The sequence below is a fragment of the Cibotium barometz genome, chromosome 57 (genome assembly GCF_041138505.1).
Source record: "Cibotium barometz isolate CiBa-2024 chromosome 57, ASM4113850v1, whole genome shotgun sequence".
Classification (NCBI taxonomy): Eukaryota; Viridiplantae; Streptophyta; class Polypodiopsida; order Cyatheales; family Cibotiaceae; genus Cibotium; species Cibotium barometz.
Window position 1 is genome coordinate 33,944,216 of NC_141102.1, and position 16,953 is coordinate 33,961,168.

At 44.9% G+C, this 16,953-nt stretch overlaps 1 protein-coding gene across 2 annotated transcripts in view; it reads right to left on the reverse strand.

Annotated features, from left to right (window-relative positions):
• Window positions 1-762: 762 nt before the first annotated feature.
• Window positions 763-16,953, reverse strand: part of LOC147606683 (uncharacterized) — a 66,927-nt gene continuing 50,736 nt past the window's right edge. For both annotated transcript variants that reach the window (XM_086792279.1, XM_086792278.1), the window contains exons 4-12: window positions 15,089-15,164; window positions 14,604-14,706; window positions 11,049-11,117; window positions 2,350-2,386; window positions 2,163-2,237; window positions 1,989-2,040; window positions 1,856-1,900; window positions 1,242-1,316; window positions 763-1,085 (exon numbers count right to left, since the gene is read on the reverse strand). In XM_086792279.1, coding sequence (XP_086648405.1) covers window positions 1,033-1,085; window positions 1,242-1,316; window positions 1,856-1,900; window positions 1,989-2,040; window positions 2,163-2,237; window positions 2,350-2,386; window positions 11,049-11,117; window positions 14,604-14,706; window positions 15,089-15,164 — 585 coding nt within the window. In that variant the 3' untranslated portion in view covers window positions 763-1,032. The remainder of the gene's footprint in view (window positions 1,086-1,241; window positions 1,317-1,855; window positions 1,901-1,988; window positions 2,041-2,162; window positions 2,238-2,349; window positions 2,387-11,048; window positions 11,118-14,603; window positions 14,707-15,088; window positions 15,165-16,953) is intronic.

Here is a 16,953-nt window from a genome sequence, read left to right on the forward strand (position 1 = left end):
GTAATTCTTAATTAGCCAAACCATTAGAGCTCCGTTTACAAAAAGCACATGTGAGAGACCTGTAACCATCTATCGTATCATATCAATAATTTAGTGCTACCTTTGTAGGTAATTCAAGTTTAAATTCAATATTGTGAATAATTCTACTTATTGGGAGTATAACTTGCATACACCACACATTGTTTCGACTTACATTAAAGGTCCAAGCTTTAAAGAGCTAAATTTTAGTTGCTTGGTAACCCCTTTCCAAGACAACTCATTTGAGCATTGATTTTAATTCCATTCGCCCCTTAATTTTCCAAGTCCTAGTCATCCTTGTTTCCTCTTTCTTTCTCTTGAGAACTTCTTGCATCGTCTTCATGAATCACTTGGTTATTCTTCTTGTTTGTACAATAAAGAGGCTCACATACAATCACTAGTTGCAAGGATCTTATTAATTTTCTCTGGACCTCCATATGCTTGTCTTCTATCACGGAGTCATCCCAAGGTGCAAATAATCCTTCATAGCAATTCACTTGATTTAAGATGTGAGCAAATCCAAGGTGGGCACCTAATAGACCACCTACCAACAAGCGACAGATATCCACTTTGAGAACTTTCCAACCTAAACAAGGCAGAGGTAACACACACCCCCCCCCCCCACACACACACACACACAAAAGATTCACATGGACTTTACAAATTCACCACCACTTGTGGCTTTGGATGATTACAATAGATATATTTCAAATCATATTGACAGGGATTATATCAGCAAAGCTATTGACTTAATGCATGTATAATTGATTTTATATTGATTCAATATAATGTGCAATTTCACTCAAACATGTTGAATCTTTGTCTCAGCATGTAGTTTTCAAACATTTGGGTCTGAATTTTTTGCATTATCCTAGCCTGTCTTTTGATTGATTTCGAGATGTGAAAGGCAACTCAATAGTTTCTTCCCCATGAGTAGATCCCTTCATGAACTCGATACCTCCTCTCTCCAAGTCACAAGCCTTTACCAATCAGCCACCATTGGGCAATTCAACATTATTTAAGAGAATCTCTCTCTTTGGATCTGAACTCGATACCTCTTTGGTCTCCTGAAAAATTAGGAAATGTTGAGTTTCAAAATGGTGATTAAAGTGTTGGCTCCTGTGACCTTTTTGGTGCTTGATGTGAAACAATAACTGTCAAGCTTGTAGTAATTAGCTATAATTTTGGCCAGCAGGCAAGCTAGCTCATCCTGAGTATCTGACCCAATTTTTCAGCAATGCCCTCCTTTGTCTTCAATGAGACGGGTGGATCTCCAATGTAGATGTCAAAAAATGCTCCTGCTTGAAACCATTGGATGAATGAGAGATCTTAATCAGGAGAAAATGGCAATGTTCTCACTAGCATGCCAAATGAAACAATTTTTTAGTGTTCCATCAGAGTTCTATTGCACCACGCTGCCCAGAGGGGTGCACGAGTTCGAACTGTGACACCTGCGCTTGTGTCTCTGTAGGCAGGCATGTGCGCATGTGCAGATCCATGAGTGTGTTTGTGTGCATGCATGTATGTGCACGTACACAGGCATGTGCACCCATGCAGGGTGTATGTGTGTGTGTACACAGGCATGTGCGCCCCTGCAGGGTGTATGCGTGCGTGCGCATGCACGGGTGTGCAGTGCAGTGTTGGAGTGTGTTCATGTGTGTATGCATGCATGTACGGGAGTACATGTGCGCGTGTGTTATTGTGTGCGTGCATGCATGCATGGGCGGGCAGTTGGGTGTGGGAGGTGCATGTGTGCATGTGCGTGTGCGTGTGTGCACGTGTGTATAAATCAGTCTTTCATATCTAGAGATAAACCAGTTGGATTTTATTTACTTACTGCAAAAATCACGGCTGTGAATCGTTCCGATCAACTTTCCATCAACTGCTTAGAGACACAAGCACTAGCTTAGTTACATTCATAAACAGCCAAAGCTCTAAACTCTGTTATCTGTGAGAACCAAGAAACATACTCTCCGTTCTTAGTTCACCACCCGGCAGCCATTGAAAGTCAATTATTGTCCCCTGCATTACAAACCAGTATAGTTTCCAGAAAAGAAGAATTGGATGTTGGATTAGGTCTCCTCAAAAACAAAACGCAGATTATGCATTCAAAATCACAAGAATAAAAGAGACCAGTCCAGTACCCGAGGTAATGACAAATTTTGTGAGAAGTATGAGTTGAAAATATCCAGGCCTTCATCAGCTTCCACACCTTTTATCTACCAAGATGGTACAAAAAAGGAATGTCAAAGTCCTCCTCTGAACCTTATCCAGGAATTCCTATCCCAAGTAAGTTGTAATGCTTTGCAATGACTCAAAGAAAACTAAAACCTTTTTCAGACGATTCTTCAGAGAAGTCTCAAAAGCACTGCATCCATCAAGGGAAGAGAAAAGCTTGTCAGATTCGGACATCACATCCATTCCTTACATGAATGACAATGTCAGCAAGTTTTTTTTTTTAAGAGAAGAGACTTCTATTAAGTAATATAAAATCATACAAAGGGAAATTTTAAACCAAAAGGTAGGGAGATCTCAACCAATCAGGGACACTATGCTGCCATAAAAGCCCTGTAGGAGTGGAGAAGAAGAAAATACCATGGTTCCACTCTCTCATAAATCTGCTGCGTTTTGTTTGCGCAGCTCTCGAAGATGCCTGTATATGGGCCCAAGTGGCCAAAAGAGTATGAATGATGTCACTGCATATACTGCAAATACATTGTGTGGTGAATACCCTTGAAGGCCTCTGTGCATGTGGTCTTCCAAATATGCCACACCGTGATACTAGCAATAATCTCCCAAGTGGTCTCAATACTCAACGAAGGTGGTGTGTATCCTAACTCGGGGATATCCTGAAGCAAACATCTCCCTGCTCCTATGGACAAGTACAACATGATCTGCAGCCCTGCCCTCAAAAAGCAGCTGTGATCCAGATCGAGTCAACCATGCAACAACACCCCAAGTAATATAGATAGGATCACTCCTCAATCTGCCCAAGAGCTAGGCTATAGATATCCCCTTTGTGCTCCTTCGTACTCCCATAAGCAATGATACACTGCCTCGGATGGAGTTGGGCATCTAGGGCAAGAGGGATCCACACCAAAATAGATCTCCATTGGTTGATGAGCAACCCACAGCATAGAAACAACTAGAAGAAGTAGGAAATCAATCTCCTCCTGTACAAATGCCAGAATCTCACCATGAATTCAAACTGTTGAGCCTTATGAGAAATGTGAGTGCGAAGATCACGTGTGAACCCATCTACGTCCAAATGATGGGCTACAAGTGCACAACTCATCTTTCTAGCCAACTAGAGGTCTGGAGGCTACAATCTTTCTTACAATGTCCCACGGTGTGGCAGAAGAAACATATGTTCTCCCCCTTGTACCACGTTTGCTCTTCTAGTTGGAGATATCCACCCAGTAATGCCCTCCTTGGCCTTTTCCTCAACTGTTTTGGAGGAGAGAGGGAAGAGAGAGAGTTGACACTAGATGGGTCCCAATCACCCACTGAAGGGCCCCCCTGCAAGCAAGAGTATTTGCTTGTATTTCTTTGCAAAACTTTGTACAATGAATGATGATTGAGGACGGCCCAACGCAAGGACGAAGTAGACCAAATGCAGGCTGAACCATATGCTATCCAAGATCCCTTGAATAACTCTTCAATAACACTATGCAAGCCCAGAACTAAGGGATGCACAAATGCAGGCTGAATGTTGAAGAGAATGTCCATGGAGGCCTTGGGAGCACAACAAAGTATTGATTGGTGAAAGTATGCGAGACTCTGGGCATACGTAATTGTTCTTAGAATGCTTGTAGAATATTTATAATTTAATGATTTATGCTATGGACTAGGTGCCTTTTATATATGAGTTTTGTTGCTCGTCTCTTCACTACAAGGGCAGTCGGCCTGTTTTTGGACAAATGCTATTTAGTGTGTCACATAGCACTCCAGTGCAAGGTGCATGTGACATGAGTATACCCCATAAATCATAAGATTGGAGAAATATTTTGATTTTGAATCTCCAAGCCTGATAGTTGTTCTTTTCAAGCTTTTCAATGGTGTTAATTTGTACTTATGCCGCCATGATATGGATAGAGTGTCGATGTAGAGCGTTTTTAGAAGTGAAGGGTTAAAGAAGAAGCTTATAGGGTAGATGAGAGAGGTTCGTCGAGGACACAATAGGTAACCTCCAAGATAGTTTAACAATTCAAACTACGTTGAAAAAGATCTTAGGAAGCTCCCAAAAAATTGCTAATGAAGAAGGATAATCTACTTTTTTTTCCTTTCTTATATTAAAAAAGCTCTCATTTGGCTCTGCACATGCACACTAAGGCTTGGCTGATTTTCCAGATGGTCACCCGACAGCCACACCACACTTAAAATGTCGTGGCATAAATGGGGGAGAGCTCTGCCCCCACACAGTAGTCAAGAGAGCCAATGCATCCTTATACGCGATCCTTGTTCTGAGTGCACAATCGTGCCACAACCGTCGTGCTGTGTCGCTCTGAGCGTCTTTGCTTATCTCCACTGCAAAACAACCTGCTGCTGCAACTTTCTCTATGATGCCTCCACGCTCTCGCCATGCCCGTCGACCTTGCTGCTGCTTGCCGCCGGCTATTTACTGCGCTTGTTGCTGGTGCTCTTCCACGGCTCTAGCTTGCCTACGCTGCTCTGTTGCACCTCCTTTGTGGCCTTTGGCGACTGCTTGTCATCGCTATGCTTGCTTGATGCGCTGCTTGTGCTATCTCTTGCGTTGCCTATATGTGGGTGCCTCTTTGCATCTCTGATGTCCCGAACTGCAGCTCGTCTCGACTATGTAAGGCTTTAGAGCCTAAGTTTTAAAAGCTACAAAGCTTTTTAAAAGGCTTTTCAACAAAGACCCGTGCTCCTCTTCACATGACGACCCACAAGGCTCTGATACCAATGTTAATCACTGAAGCCTAAAATTTGACTTGTTTAATTATGCTAGACAAGGTGCCTTTATATACAAGATTAAAAAAGCAATATGTTTTTCCTCAAAAACATTGTGTGCTTTTTACAAAACTCAACTAACAAAAAAACTATTTAACTTAAGATGTTGTTCACATGCTACATATGACATCTTCTACTTGAGCTTGTCTATTTTCAACACACCCTTAGCAATGAGGTGGATAAGATCCTCCCTAAGAAAAGGAGGCATAGAGCCCGTGTAATGCCACAATGATCTCATCCCCAAAAACTCATGAAAAACGTGGAAGAGAGGACATCATCCTTAGTACATTTACCTCTAAGATCATCCGCTGAAGAAGGAGCATAAGGTAATGCACACATGTCATCCAAAATCAGCCTAGGCAGGGACTCCCAAACCTTCTGCTGTGCCCTATCCCTTTGAGGAGAGTGAGTTTCTGGAGATAACAAGCGGCACTAAAAATCTGGGGCAATCCTACTAACCATGTAAGGCTCTAAGTGGAGCACTGCTTGCAAGTCTTGCAACTATCTAACACATTCCCTATTATAGGAGAGGCCATGGGCAGCAAAGAAATGTATGTCACATCTACCTCCGATCTGAATCAAGAATTGTGTTAAAAATACTTGAAGCCAAGAAATCAACTTGGTTATTATGCTTGGCTTAATCGCCTTATATGTCACCATTTGGCCAGCCATGTGGTCTTTTTGCTAAGGTACGGGAGGCCAAAGAGCTTGGTGTCACTCGTACTGAGGCCAGGACTCGCGTCACCTATGGGCAACCTCGTCACACCCGTAGTAGGGCCAAGACGTGGAACCCACTGTCACGGATCCCAGTTTAGAATTCCCACTCAGCCAGTTCCGTGCTCGGGAAGATATTTACAAGTTCCAAGAATGGGAGATATATGCATTGCATAATGCATGTGCATGCATCTCTACTTGATTGAAACTGATTTCGTGTGATTGCCTACTATGACCTGTACAGTTCACGGGCACGGACGCCCACAAATTGGCCTCACTCGAATTTGAGAACTTGAAGAGGAATCTCGACGGGGTAACGGCCTCCAGACCGGAGGGGCCGGAGGTAGAGCCCTCGAAGAGAGGGGGGGGACGGGAGGGGAACGGGGGGGGGGCGCCGACGGGGGGATGCTGCGATAAATGCTCGGAACGGTTCTCTGACAAAACTGAATCCTCATGTACTCCGCCAACCGGGCGCGCATAGCGATGCTGCTTGGCTCTGGAAGTTGGCTAGCGGCCTTGGCGCGGGCCAATGATCTAAGCTAGGACCAGGGAGAGGAACCACCAGAGGCGGTCTCCTGGACTAGCGACAAGGACAAGCTCTAGCGAGATGTCTCATTTGCCTGCATATGAAGCATTGGTTTAGGAGGCCTAGGTACTCTACTCTCTGCAGAATGGGGTCTCCCCAGAGGCAATGAAGGGATATGACGTGAGGCACTGTCTCCGACGAGGCAGGGGCGGGGTGGCTGGGGCTGAAGCTCTCTCAAGAAGGTGTCCCTATGTCTGCAGAGCACAAGCAGGAAGAGGCCTAGGCAACGCTGGTCCTGGAAGTCAATGATCCTGGAGAGAGGACCAAATCCCTCACGAAATAGACAGTGAAACCTCCTGCAAATCTTAGTTTACTGGGCAGTGGCATATGTAATGCTCCTCCGTCTCAACGTCTGTGTGGCATAATCGGCAGATCCTCTCCTCTTTGGGTCTCCATATGAGCTTCCCGGCTCTGAAAGATGCGCTTAGCTCTACCTTTCTCCACTCTGAGGCAATGGGATGAAACCCGTATCTAGCCAATCGCAATCCGCATGGCATGGGACATGTGAACACTCAAGTAGCCCAACTGCTGGATGAATCCATCCTCAATGAGTGTGAGTTAGTGATCTCTGTAGAAGTGCATCTTCGTGGGCAAATGCAGGGGCAGCATGAGAGAGAGGGGGGGCAAAGGCAAGGGCCAAGAGAGAGGGGGCGCACGCGGAAAGAGGGCGCGAGAGGGGATGCAGGCTGATCGAAGGGAGCAGGGGCAACGAGAGGGGGCGCAGGCAAGGGCAATGCAAAGGGAGGAGAGGGAGTGAAGGCAGGGGTAGCGCGAAGGGAGGGGAGGCAAAGGCAACACAATTCAAAGGGACGGGCACACACCAACATGAACAAATTGTGTTTCACAAGGAGAGAAAGCTACCTGCCGGTAAGCTTTCCAATCGATACCTCGTGAAGTTCAAGAACTATTTGCCTATCGACACAAAATGGGTTGATGAAGACCACTTCAAAGGTTAGCCACAGCTTCTTCAGCTTGGCCGCCCAAGTGGTCTTCCCCTATTTCGTGCTAAGGTAAGGGAGGCGAGGGAGCTTCATGTCACCCGCATTGAGGCCATGGCCCAGGACTCGCGTCATCTACGGGAGGTCAAGCCTCGTGTCACCCGTAGTGTGGCCAGGGTGTGGAACCCAATATCAAGGATCCCAGTTTAGACTTCCCACTAAGCCACTTCTGTGCTCAGGAAGACCTGCTATTTACAGGTTCAAGGAACGGAAGATATATCCATTGCATAATGCATGTGCACACATCTCTGCTTGCTTTAAACTGATTTTGCGTGACTTGTTTTCGTGTGACTGCCTGCACTTGTTTTCTTTATCAGAATGACTCCTATGCATGATAACGAAACTCTGCACGCTGCTGTAAAGAGTCCTGTAACTCAGCCCTAACGGTGCATAATGCATCTGATATCCACTGGGCATAAGGGTGTTTTTCAAATTCCCTCTACAAAGCACACAATCTACACCTAATGGCTCTCTCTCTCTATCCAAGATCTCTTGCCTCCTGCCACCTGTCTAAGGTGACACAATGATAAAGGTTACTGACACTGTCTAAGCCAAGAGCAACTAGAGTAAGGAGCATCACAAGCGCTCCAAACATCCAATCCCTGCCAAGATAACTCTGCATCTGAGTAAAGAGACTGTGGTATGCATACTCGACGAGGAGAGTTTTGGCTCCCTGGATCTCTGATTCACAAAACTTAAGGACAATGATTTGACTTTGAACTGCCTGGGGCAACGAAGATAGTGTTACCTCTATCAAGTGCCCAATCATCAACATAAAGTAGTCTAAGTGGGCATAAAGCAACAAGCTCTAATCTTGCAATTACTCCAAGAAAAGAGGAGTGAATCTGGCTTCCTATGGAAGTCATCCTCTAACAAACAGTCTCTAACATGAAAAGGAAAGATAAATCTCTCGCAGCGGGTAAATGATGCCTTCACGTCGCCCCCTATTTATCTTTGGGTTGCTCAACCAGGTTGAAATCGCCTCCAACGATCCAATAATCTGCCCCAGGGAGAGTCTGTGATGGCATTCCAAAAAAAAAATAATCTTTATCCTCTAAGAAGGTCAGGAGCATACACATTCACAATTCCAATTTTCAATCCACCCTGCATAAGCATAATCCACTGTGCTCTAGCAGGGATAATAACTCCATGACCAATCATATAATTGCAACTGTCACTGAAGTACATACTCCACCTTTCGTTCCATCTACAGAAGACCAGAAAGTGTGCCCAGATAAAAACTTGCCAGATCTAGTGCACTGGCCAGCATCAAGCTTATGCTCCTACGAAGCCACCAAGGCCCTGCATGTTCCATGAGAACTCTCATGATACAGAGGTAAAAAAACATGGCACCAGATCTAGTTTGTTGGCGCCTCTCATAGGTCTGCATTGCCCCTTTATTACCATGCAATAAATCCCTATGTAGTGCATCATGCTGTGAAGGTGATGTCTGTCAACCAACCCATCTACAAACCCAAACAAGCCGAAGTTTGGGGGAAGCGGGAGCTAGAGGGGCCTTGGGCTGTGTCGCCTGGGGGGCATGTTTGTGCCGTCTCCTACGGCGGTCCTTGGCTCTTGGACAGTGTCTGAAACGTGGCCCTGTTGTCGACAGACATGGCACTGGTCCGGTCTACCGCCAATCTCCATCCACTGTGTGAATAAAAAGCCATCTGGCCCTGGCAGCATCACATGATCATCTGTAAAACAGGGGTCACTGACGAGTATCGTGACTCGCGGTACCCAGTCAACACCAGCCGTGACAGCTGTTGGTGGAAAAAGTCTCTGGAAGGGTGGGGACTTCCAGAACCTAGCCAAAGGTTGATCCTATGGAAGCCAAAAACTTCCAATAGATTCATGGGAGCCCGGGAAACCTGAGGAAGATCAGACAAAAGTTGCGGTCCTCTAGCACCGGATCAAAGTTCCAATGGTATCCGAAGAAGAATAGTTTTCTCGAGTCGAGAGGAAACGGACTGCTCTTAAGAGTCTTATGAGATTGCCTCTGCCGAATCGAAATCTACCTGGAAGAAGCCCGTCCCAAGTAAGCGGGCATCAATAAAATGTGAGGCAAGCTCTGTGGGACGTGCCTTCAAGATCCAATCTCTAGCCTAAGAGCAGGAGGGATGAGACCCAAAAATCTTTCCAATGAGTGTGGACTTCACTTCTTTATCCAAATCTACCTGTAAGGTCCTAAGCTCAACTTCGTAAAAAAGGATTGTTCTCCCGGCCCGTGGGGGTGGAGGATGATTGGCTTGGAGGCAGAAGCCATAATGCCAATCAAAGGTCGGGCGGCCGACTTTAACACGGTAAATACTTTTCCGACAAAGAAGCGGGAGAGGCAGGCGAAAGAAGTTTTATTCAGGACCACTGCAGGCAATTTCGAATTAGGGTTTTCATCAGGCTTTACGATAATATTGCAAAACCTTTCACAGTCAACCTGGCTCTCTTCTCCTTATTGAAGCGCAAGCTAGCCAGTCTAATCAAGAAGGCAAATCTCACAATATGTCTACACACGAGCTTGTCAACCCCCAAGGGCCAAGACACATGTGGGTGCTAAGGTGGGGGTGCTGTTGAAGCAGAAGGAAATAATTGATGAGTCTTTGAAGGTCATAAGGTCCAAGTGAGAAGTTAAAACTTTGAACCTCTGAAGTGTAATCGGAATAATTGTCTCGGCATACAAGCTCTCTGTCCACAAGCCTGAGAAAGCTCTGGAAAACCAGAAGCACCAACTGGAGCGGGATGCACTTCAGGCTAGGATCAGAGAGCACACCAGACGGGCCGTTCTCAGTATCAAGGTTGCACTGCGCCTGTCGTTTGCAGGTTACAGCAGCAGCTGTCACACACAGGCACAGCACACGACACCCATCAGCTCTGAGTGAATTTGAAAAGGCATGCAGGGTCTCGGCAGCCAGGTCACGACAGAAGGGTGGCAGCCATAGATGCAGGTGTGGCGAATGGCAGATTGTGCACAGGTGTAGTGCGCAGCTGGACAGATGGCGAAGGTGAGCTAGAGGATGTACATGCAGGGCTAATTTTTTTGAGATGCTTTGTCAGAGAACCATCAAAAGCATGGCAATGGCCCTCCCTCCCCAACGCCATTCCCTTAATACTTCATGGTCTTTGTCTTGATTTAACATTCTTGGGCTGATGTGGAGCAGCTTTAGATTGATTTTGAGGGGGATGTTTTTCCATTGACCAGTGCAGTGATTTGTGGTCACGTTTTCCCAAACAGAATGGCTGACCCAGGTTGTTCCCAGGAATCACAGTCTTGGGGAGGCAGGTCACGTTTTCTGAGGAGGTTGGGTCAGATCAGCATTCTATGTGAGACGGAAGAGGAGATTGTTACAGATTAGCAGGCTGCAGTATTCTGTACAAGAAGTTGAGAGGCAGGTAGAGGGGAGTGTGACACATCAGCAGCCACAGAATTTCAATGATGATGGTGACAGGCAGATGCGCCAGATTTTGATGCAGGTTTTCATACAAGCCGAGTCCACGGTCCAGATCTGCACTCTGCCAACCCAAACCCGTGATGGACTCCAATCCAAGTTCTTTACTAATAGTTGCACCACACTTGCACCCATCTTGGCAAACATAAACTTTGCAGAAGTCTGACAATATAAGCCTTCTTAAAGTTTAATGTCAATCACAAAAGGCTATTACCCACACAAAGCTTTAAGCAATCAAATGTTCCATCATCTGCACAAGTGAGAACACATCATTTAGAAAATACTCATAGTCTAGTCTAACCAGAAATAAGGATGCACCTTCTGACCATGCCCATTTTCAACCCTTTGTAGTGCACCATCAAACGAACAGTCATTCCCAAATCAAATCTGCACATATAACCATTAATTTGAGATTTTGGTTCAAAGAAGAAGCTTTACTTCAAACACATATAACCATTAATTTGAGATTTTGGTTCAAAGAAGAAGCTTTACTTCAAACACATTACCAGCATGTTGGTAAAAGCTACTGTTTTTCAGAACTTCACATCAATCCTACTCAAAAAGCAATTAAATCTTGACTGCACTTAAGAAGCCAACACTTCTGGATGCATCTTGAAGACACTAGCTTAGATAATGAGAACTGCTGAAGAGAAGCAGAAAGGCATGCCAAACAAGATTGACCGAACTCGAGCATTACTTTTGCCTTGAGAAAAAGGACTTCTACTAAGTATGAAAGGTTGTACAAAGAACAAGCTATATATGTTTCTCAACATGGCAGAAATGCCTATGAATCTCGTATGTGGTACTGCCCGCAGCAGCCTGACAAACTTAAAAAATCGAAACTTTATAATCCTACCCTGAATGCCTCTAAGAGTGGGAACGAAGCATCCAAAAAAAGAACAAGCCATTCATAGGGGAATTAGGGATGCCCTCAATGAGATATTGACATGCAGCCGTTTATGGCTGCATACAGTACTCATACTTAATCCCCTATTGTGCCAGCAGTACTGTATAGAGCATTCAGTGCCCATCCTTAAAAATCCCATTCCTAGGTTGTGTTTCTCAAGATTTCATTCCTAGAACGGATATGATCATGAATGTACATATTTATATATATTCAAAACAAGGTAGAGTATTTATCATACTAATCCTTGAACAGGACATTGAGAACACATCCTGTTCACATACTGTACACAGCGTACTTAACATCCTTCATCACTATCACCTTCCAAGTATGCCATGCAACTCTGCTAGCTATAATTTCCCATGCTGTGTCTCCCTTGCAATGAGGAGGCACAAAACATGTGATAAGTGCCAAGAGAGATGATAGGAAAGTCAAATCTTTCCTCTAAACGTTGTGTCCTTTAATCTGCCCCCATAGAACATAGTAAGTCCTCAACAAAACATCCATGCCAATGCAATCTGATCCTTTGTCTACTGGCAAGCAAGCTATCCTTTTCCATACTAGAACAGCCTCCAAGCAACTCCATAAAAAATGATGAGTGGTCTCTGTATGAAGGGCGGCAATTGCAGTGTGTAATCTTTTATGATCGGGAGGGTCACCAACCTGCAGAAGTAACTGAGACAGTGATCTCCCTATGTCAAATGTGGCCCCAAATCTGGTACATCTATTGGGATAGCTCGTGAGGCCCAGTGGTTCCTTGTCACATGCATGCCACCCTAAGCGGGAGGCTCATGGACATGATTCTCTGCTGAAGCCACCTAAGGGTCAATGTGGACCGATTGGGGTGGATTTGACAGCCCAATGTACGCTCAGAGATGCCTAAGACATGGGACACAAGTTGGGCACAATATGAAGATGTTTAATGACCTTTTGGATGATATTTTTTGGTCGGCTGGCCGACCAGCATATGACCTACTATCAGATCCCTATATTAAGTGAGGTCAAGGATCCATTAGCCAGAGTCTACAAGACCAGAAGCAAGGTAAGGGCACATTGTGGATCATTAAGAAGGCAAGTTGTAGAGCACCAAGACAGGCTGCCCTGATGTGCGTTAGAGACGCACAAGTGGAGGACAGCCAGGAATCTTTTGTAATGCACAGCAGATACGCGTGCATAAACTAGACCTCACTCCACATCCAAGATCATCATTGTACACACTCATGTTATCTACTGTCGATTAGTGTTTACATCTCTTGTCTATTGTATTTCTGCAAGTAGTTTGATGGCGTTAATCTGCCATGCTTAGCGTTAATATACTGTATATTACGGTTTACATCTCGTCTATTGCGTTTCTGCAAGTAGCTCGATTGGCATATCACAATAGAGGTATCTGTAGGAGGGGTGGAGGGGGACCGCCAGCGATACATGAAGGTAGAGGAAAAAGATCACCTCCAAACTGGAGCTCTTAAGCTCGCCATCGTGGTTCCCATGGCCTAATCCTCCAAGCTCCATGCGGGCCAAGGACTAGAAGTGAGTGACAATGTCCGTGAGGTGTACGTCCCTCGGGTTATGAGAGAGTTCTATCACCTGTCCTTGAATAGTGGAGGAAACAGACTCCAGACTCCACTCTCGTTGATACACTTAAGAGGGGAGGAGAAGATCACTCCACCACTCTTAGGAGTGGTTGGTCTACATCAGTGAAATATGAGAGACACGGATAGGGGCCGAAGTCTCAGCAAAGGCACCCACATCCACCGGTAGGCATCTGAAAAAGTTGTAGTCCACAGGCTGCCCCATGACTTGAGCGGGCTGCAGGGGGGGTTTGGGGGATTGGGGTTGGGCGGGGGGGTGACCGGGAATCCGGATACTCCAGCAAGAGGGTTGGAGGCGAGATCAAAGCCATGCTGCCATGGTGCGAAAAAATGCCTAGGCCTTGTGCAACACAACAGGGCTCAGCTGAAGCACGCGGTCCGAAGCTCCTGGGGTGCTGCACTCCACCCGGTAGTAGCCACACCCAATGGTATGAATATCTATGATCATGCCCGGCTCGCCAAGGAGGCTGGACTGGAGCAAGTCACGAAGCTTGGCTGCTACCCAATCTCGCATATAAGTGTTGAGGCTCTGAGGGAGGCTACTGTTGATGCTAGGATTTTTGGCATAAAATTTTGCCTTTGAGTGCAGTTGGTCACACTTGTACTTTTTGGCACTTTAGCACGTGTTTGTATGAGATTTTGTGGTAATATAATCAGCCTTGTTTTACTTGAAAAAAAATACTATGTTTACTATGTGCGCTCCAAAATTCAAACCTACAACTAATACTATGTTATTGTGTAAGCAAATGCTCCAAAATACAAAGACTGTTTCCAAAAGGTGACCAATATCAGACGGAACCCAAGTTAGTGAAAACGCTATTCTTTCCTCAAACGCTGGCTTCCCTTTACCAACTTTTGCCTCCAAACGCACACTTGTGAGTTTCACAAGGCTGCTTGATTGCTCCCAAGTTAGTGAAAACGCTATTCTTTCCTCAAACGCTGGCTTCCCTTTACCAACTTTTGCCTCCAGACGCACACTTCTGAGTTTCACAAGGCTGCTTGATTGCTCCCAAGTTAGTGAAAACGCTATTCTTTCCTCAAACGCTGGCTTCCCTTTACCAACTGATTGCTGCAGAAGAAAGCTGATTGATGAATGAATAGAGGAGAAAAGGGGTTATAGGCCATCCACCCCCGCCCCCCCTCCCCCCCCAACTGCTGGTTGGCTGTTCGGCTGATGCCTGATCTGCTGCCTGTGACAAGTGACCACATTGGTCAACTGTCCGCACCTACCACACATAGCTGTCACCCAGCCCCTGCTATCCAGCATCTGGCTGTTGCTTTCTGGCGCCCAGCTTGTCAATGCGGTGCAGGTGCGTTGCAAGGGCAGTGATGTTTCTTAAGAAGAGACAAGACACCCTGACAAATGACATGGATTACCTCAGAAGCTCCTCAAAGAAACAAGGATTATGCTTCAGTTCTTCAGGGGGAACGGCACCATATTTCTCACTGAACTGGGCTTTAAGCGCATCTGGGTTGATATCTGCACGACAACAGCAAAAAATGAACGATGGAAGAAATAATTGGCTGTTCAAGAACCACAAAAGAGCACATGCACGCATGTGTGCACACATAACAAAACCCCCCCCCCCCCCCCCCCCCCCCCCCCCCCCCCCCAACCAAAAAGAAAAAAAAAGGAAGCTCAAAGCAATGCTGAAAAAAAAAAGGTATAAAATTTCTTGGAAATACAAAGATCAGACACTTGGAACCTTCATAATCGAACGTAAATTCATAAGGCAAAGCACACTAATGATTTCTTTTAACAAGCATGGCATGCAATATCACAATCTCCGGCTGAAACCCATTATTGAATTGAAAGAGCATTATGTTTTACCCACTGTCCATGAAAGGTTTCTTATACTCACACAAACCAAAGGCGTATATCTTGATGGACTTGAGCTTCACAATAGTTAAGCTCCTGAGACCTACTCCAGCTAAGACCTGCAAGCAAAACAAAAAAAAACCACAACATGTTGTCACTTTCAAGATGAGTTTACAAACATCCTAATCAGCTACTAGACCCTCGTGCCATTGTTGTCTTTGGCATTTTTTACACCCAAACAATCTCTTCATATGTTGATTGTCTAAAATCTCACATCAGCCCTGAGTATATGCACAACCAGCGTGGTCAAAGGACAATAGTGGAAACAAAGACTAAATGTAACATCTCTAGGAGCACACAATCCAGCTCCTACTGTGTAAGAACCAGAGACAAACGTGACTGAGAAGGGGATTGTTCTTTAGTATATGGTGAGGTGTAATTTCCTCCATTCTGTGAAGCTTGGAAATTAAAAGCTCATTAATATTCAGTCACAACTCTCTTCAACTCAGAGCCTTCAGAGAGCAAGAGCACAGCTTGCACAGGAATCTATAGCCTTCTTGCAGCGTCTGCAGAAGCAGACTCCTGGACAGCGTTTGGATCAATGCCCAGATAGAAACAGCCTACACCTATTGAGTATTCAAGGATAGAGTACAGGTCATAGTCACAAGGCAACGGGAAAGGGAACGGGAACGGGAATGCCATATCCAAACACACACACACACACACACACACACACACACACACACATATATATGTATGTATGTATGTGTGTGTGTATATATATATATATATATATATATATATATATATATATATATATATATATATTAAAAGCTATTGATATTTCATTTAAAACATGACAAACCCGATACATTATACATAGCCATTGTGATTGATCATAAGACTTGACTCTTGAATACTCAAGAAAAATAGATCCAGATTCCAGATTCCACAATCAACTAGTGAAACTTCAAACAATACAAAGAGAGGCACAATGCGCAAGAGCTACAACGACAGATAAAATGCGCATGAGCAAATCCCAAATGTCAAATGACAAAAAACTAAAAGATGGAGTACAAGATATCAAATGTCAAGATCAGCAACTAAATCATCATCAACTGCTCTAGAAGAGCTCCCAATCTCATCATCATGGTCCATGTCCATATGCACTACATCATCATCTGAATCTAAAGAAGAGTGGGCATCAATGAAACCCTCTGCCTCCAAACTGTAGAGCTAACAACGTAGTCACAGATTTGCAGACACACAAACCAAATCACTAGTTCTTTGTGTAGCAAGTCGGTTCCGCTTCTTGTGGCTAAATACAGTCCACAATTTCTCAATAGGAGAGGAACTAGCTCCTTGGCTCAAAATACGAATGGCAGGACACTATAGCTCAGGAGTCCCTACTCCATAATCCTCCCACCATAAAGCAGCACCCACACTATATCTGTCCCTCTGCCCATCTGCAGAACCAAATCTTCCTTGCCTGCTTCTATAAATTGATAATTGATCTTTGATAGACCTCCTTTGGGAAGGATCTGGCACCAATTTTCCCAATACTTTCTCCCAGCCATCTACGACCTCCTCATCAATCTCTTAGCCGCACCCCTAGAACTCTGGATCTAGCACAAAACCAGCTACATGCAAGGGTGAATGATAGTTATCCCATCGAGTTTGGGAAAGTGCTCTAAACTCCTCTTGCCCACTAGTTCCTCTTTGGCCACATGTTATAGCTAGTTGTTTTTCAGTTTATGCTTTTCATTTTCTACTCAGGACATTTAGTTTCCTTGAGTTTTGGATGTATTGGTACTTTTGTCTCATAGGCCACTTTGGCCTCTTGTAGACGTCAATATATCTTTCTTTCTAATGTGCTCTATCATCTTGTCCATGCCCTCATAAACCTTG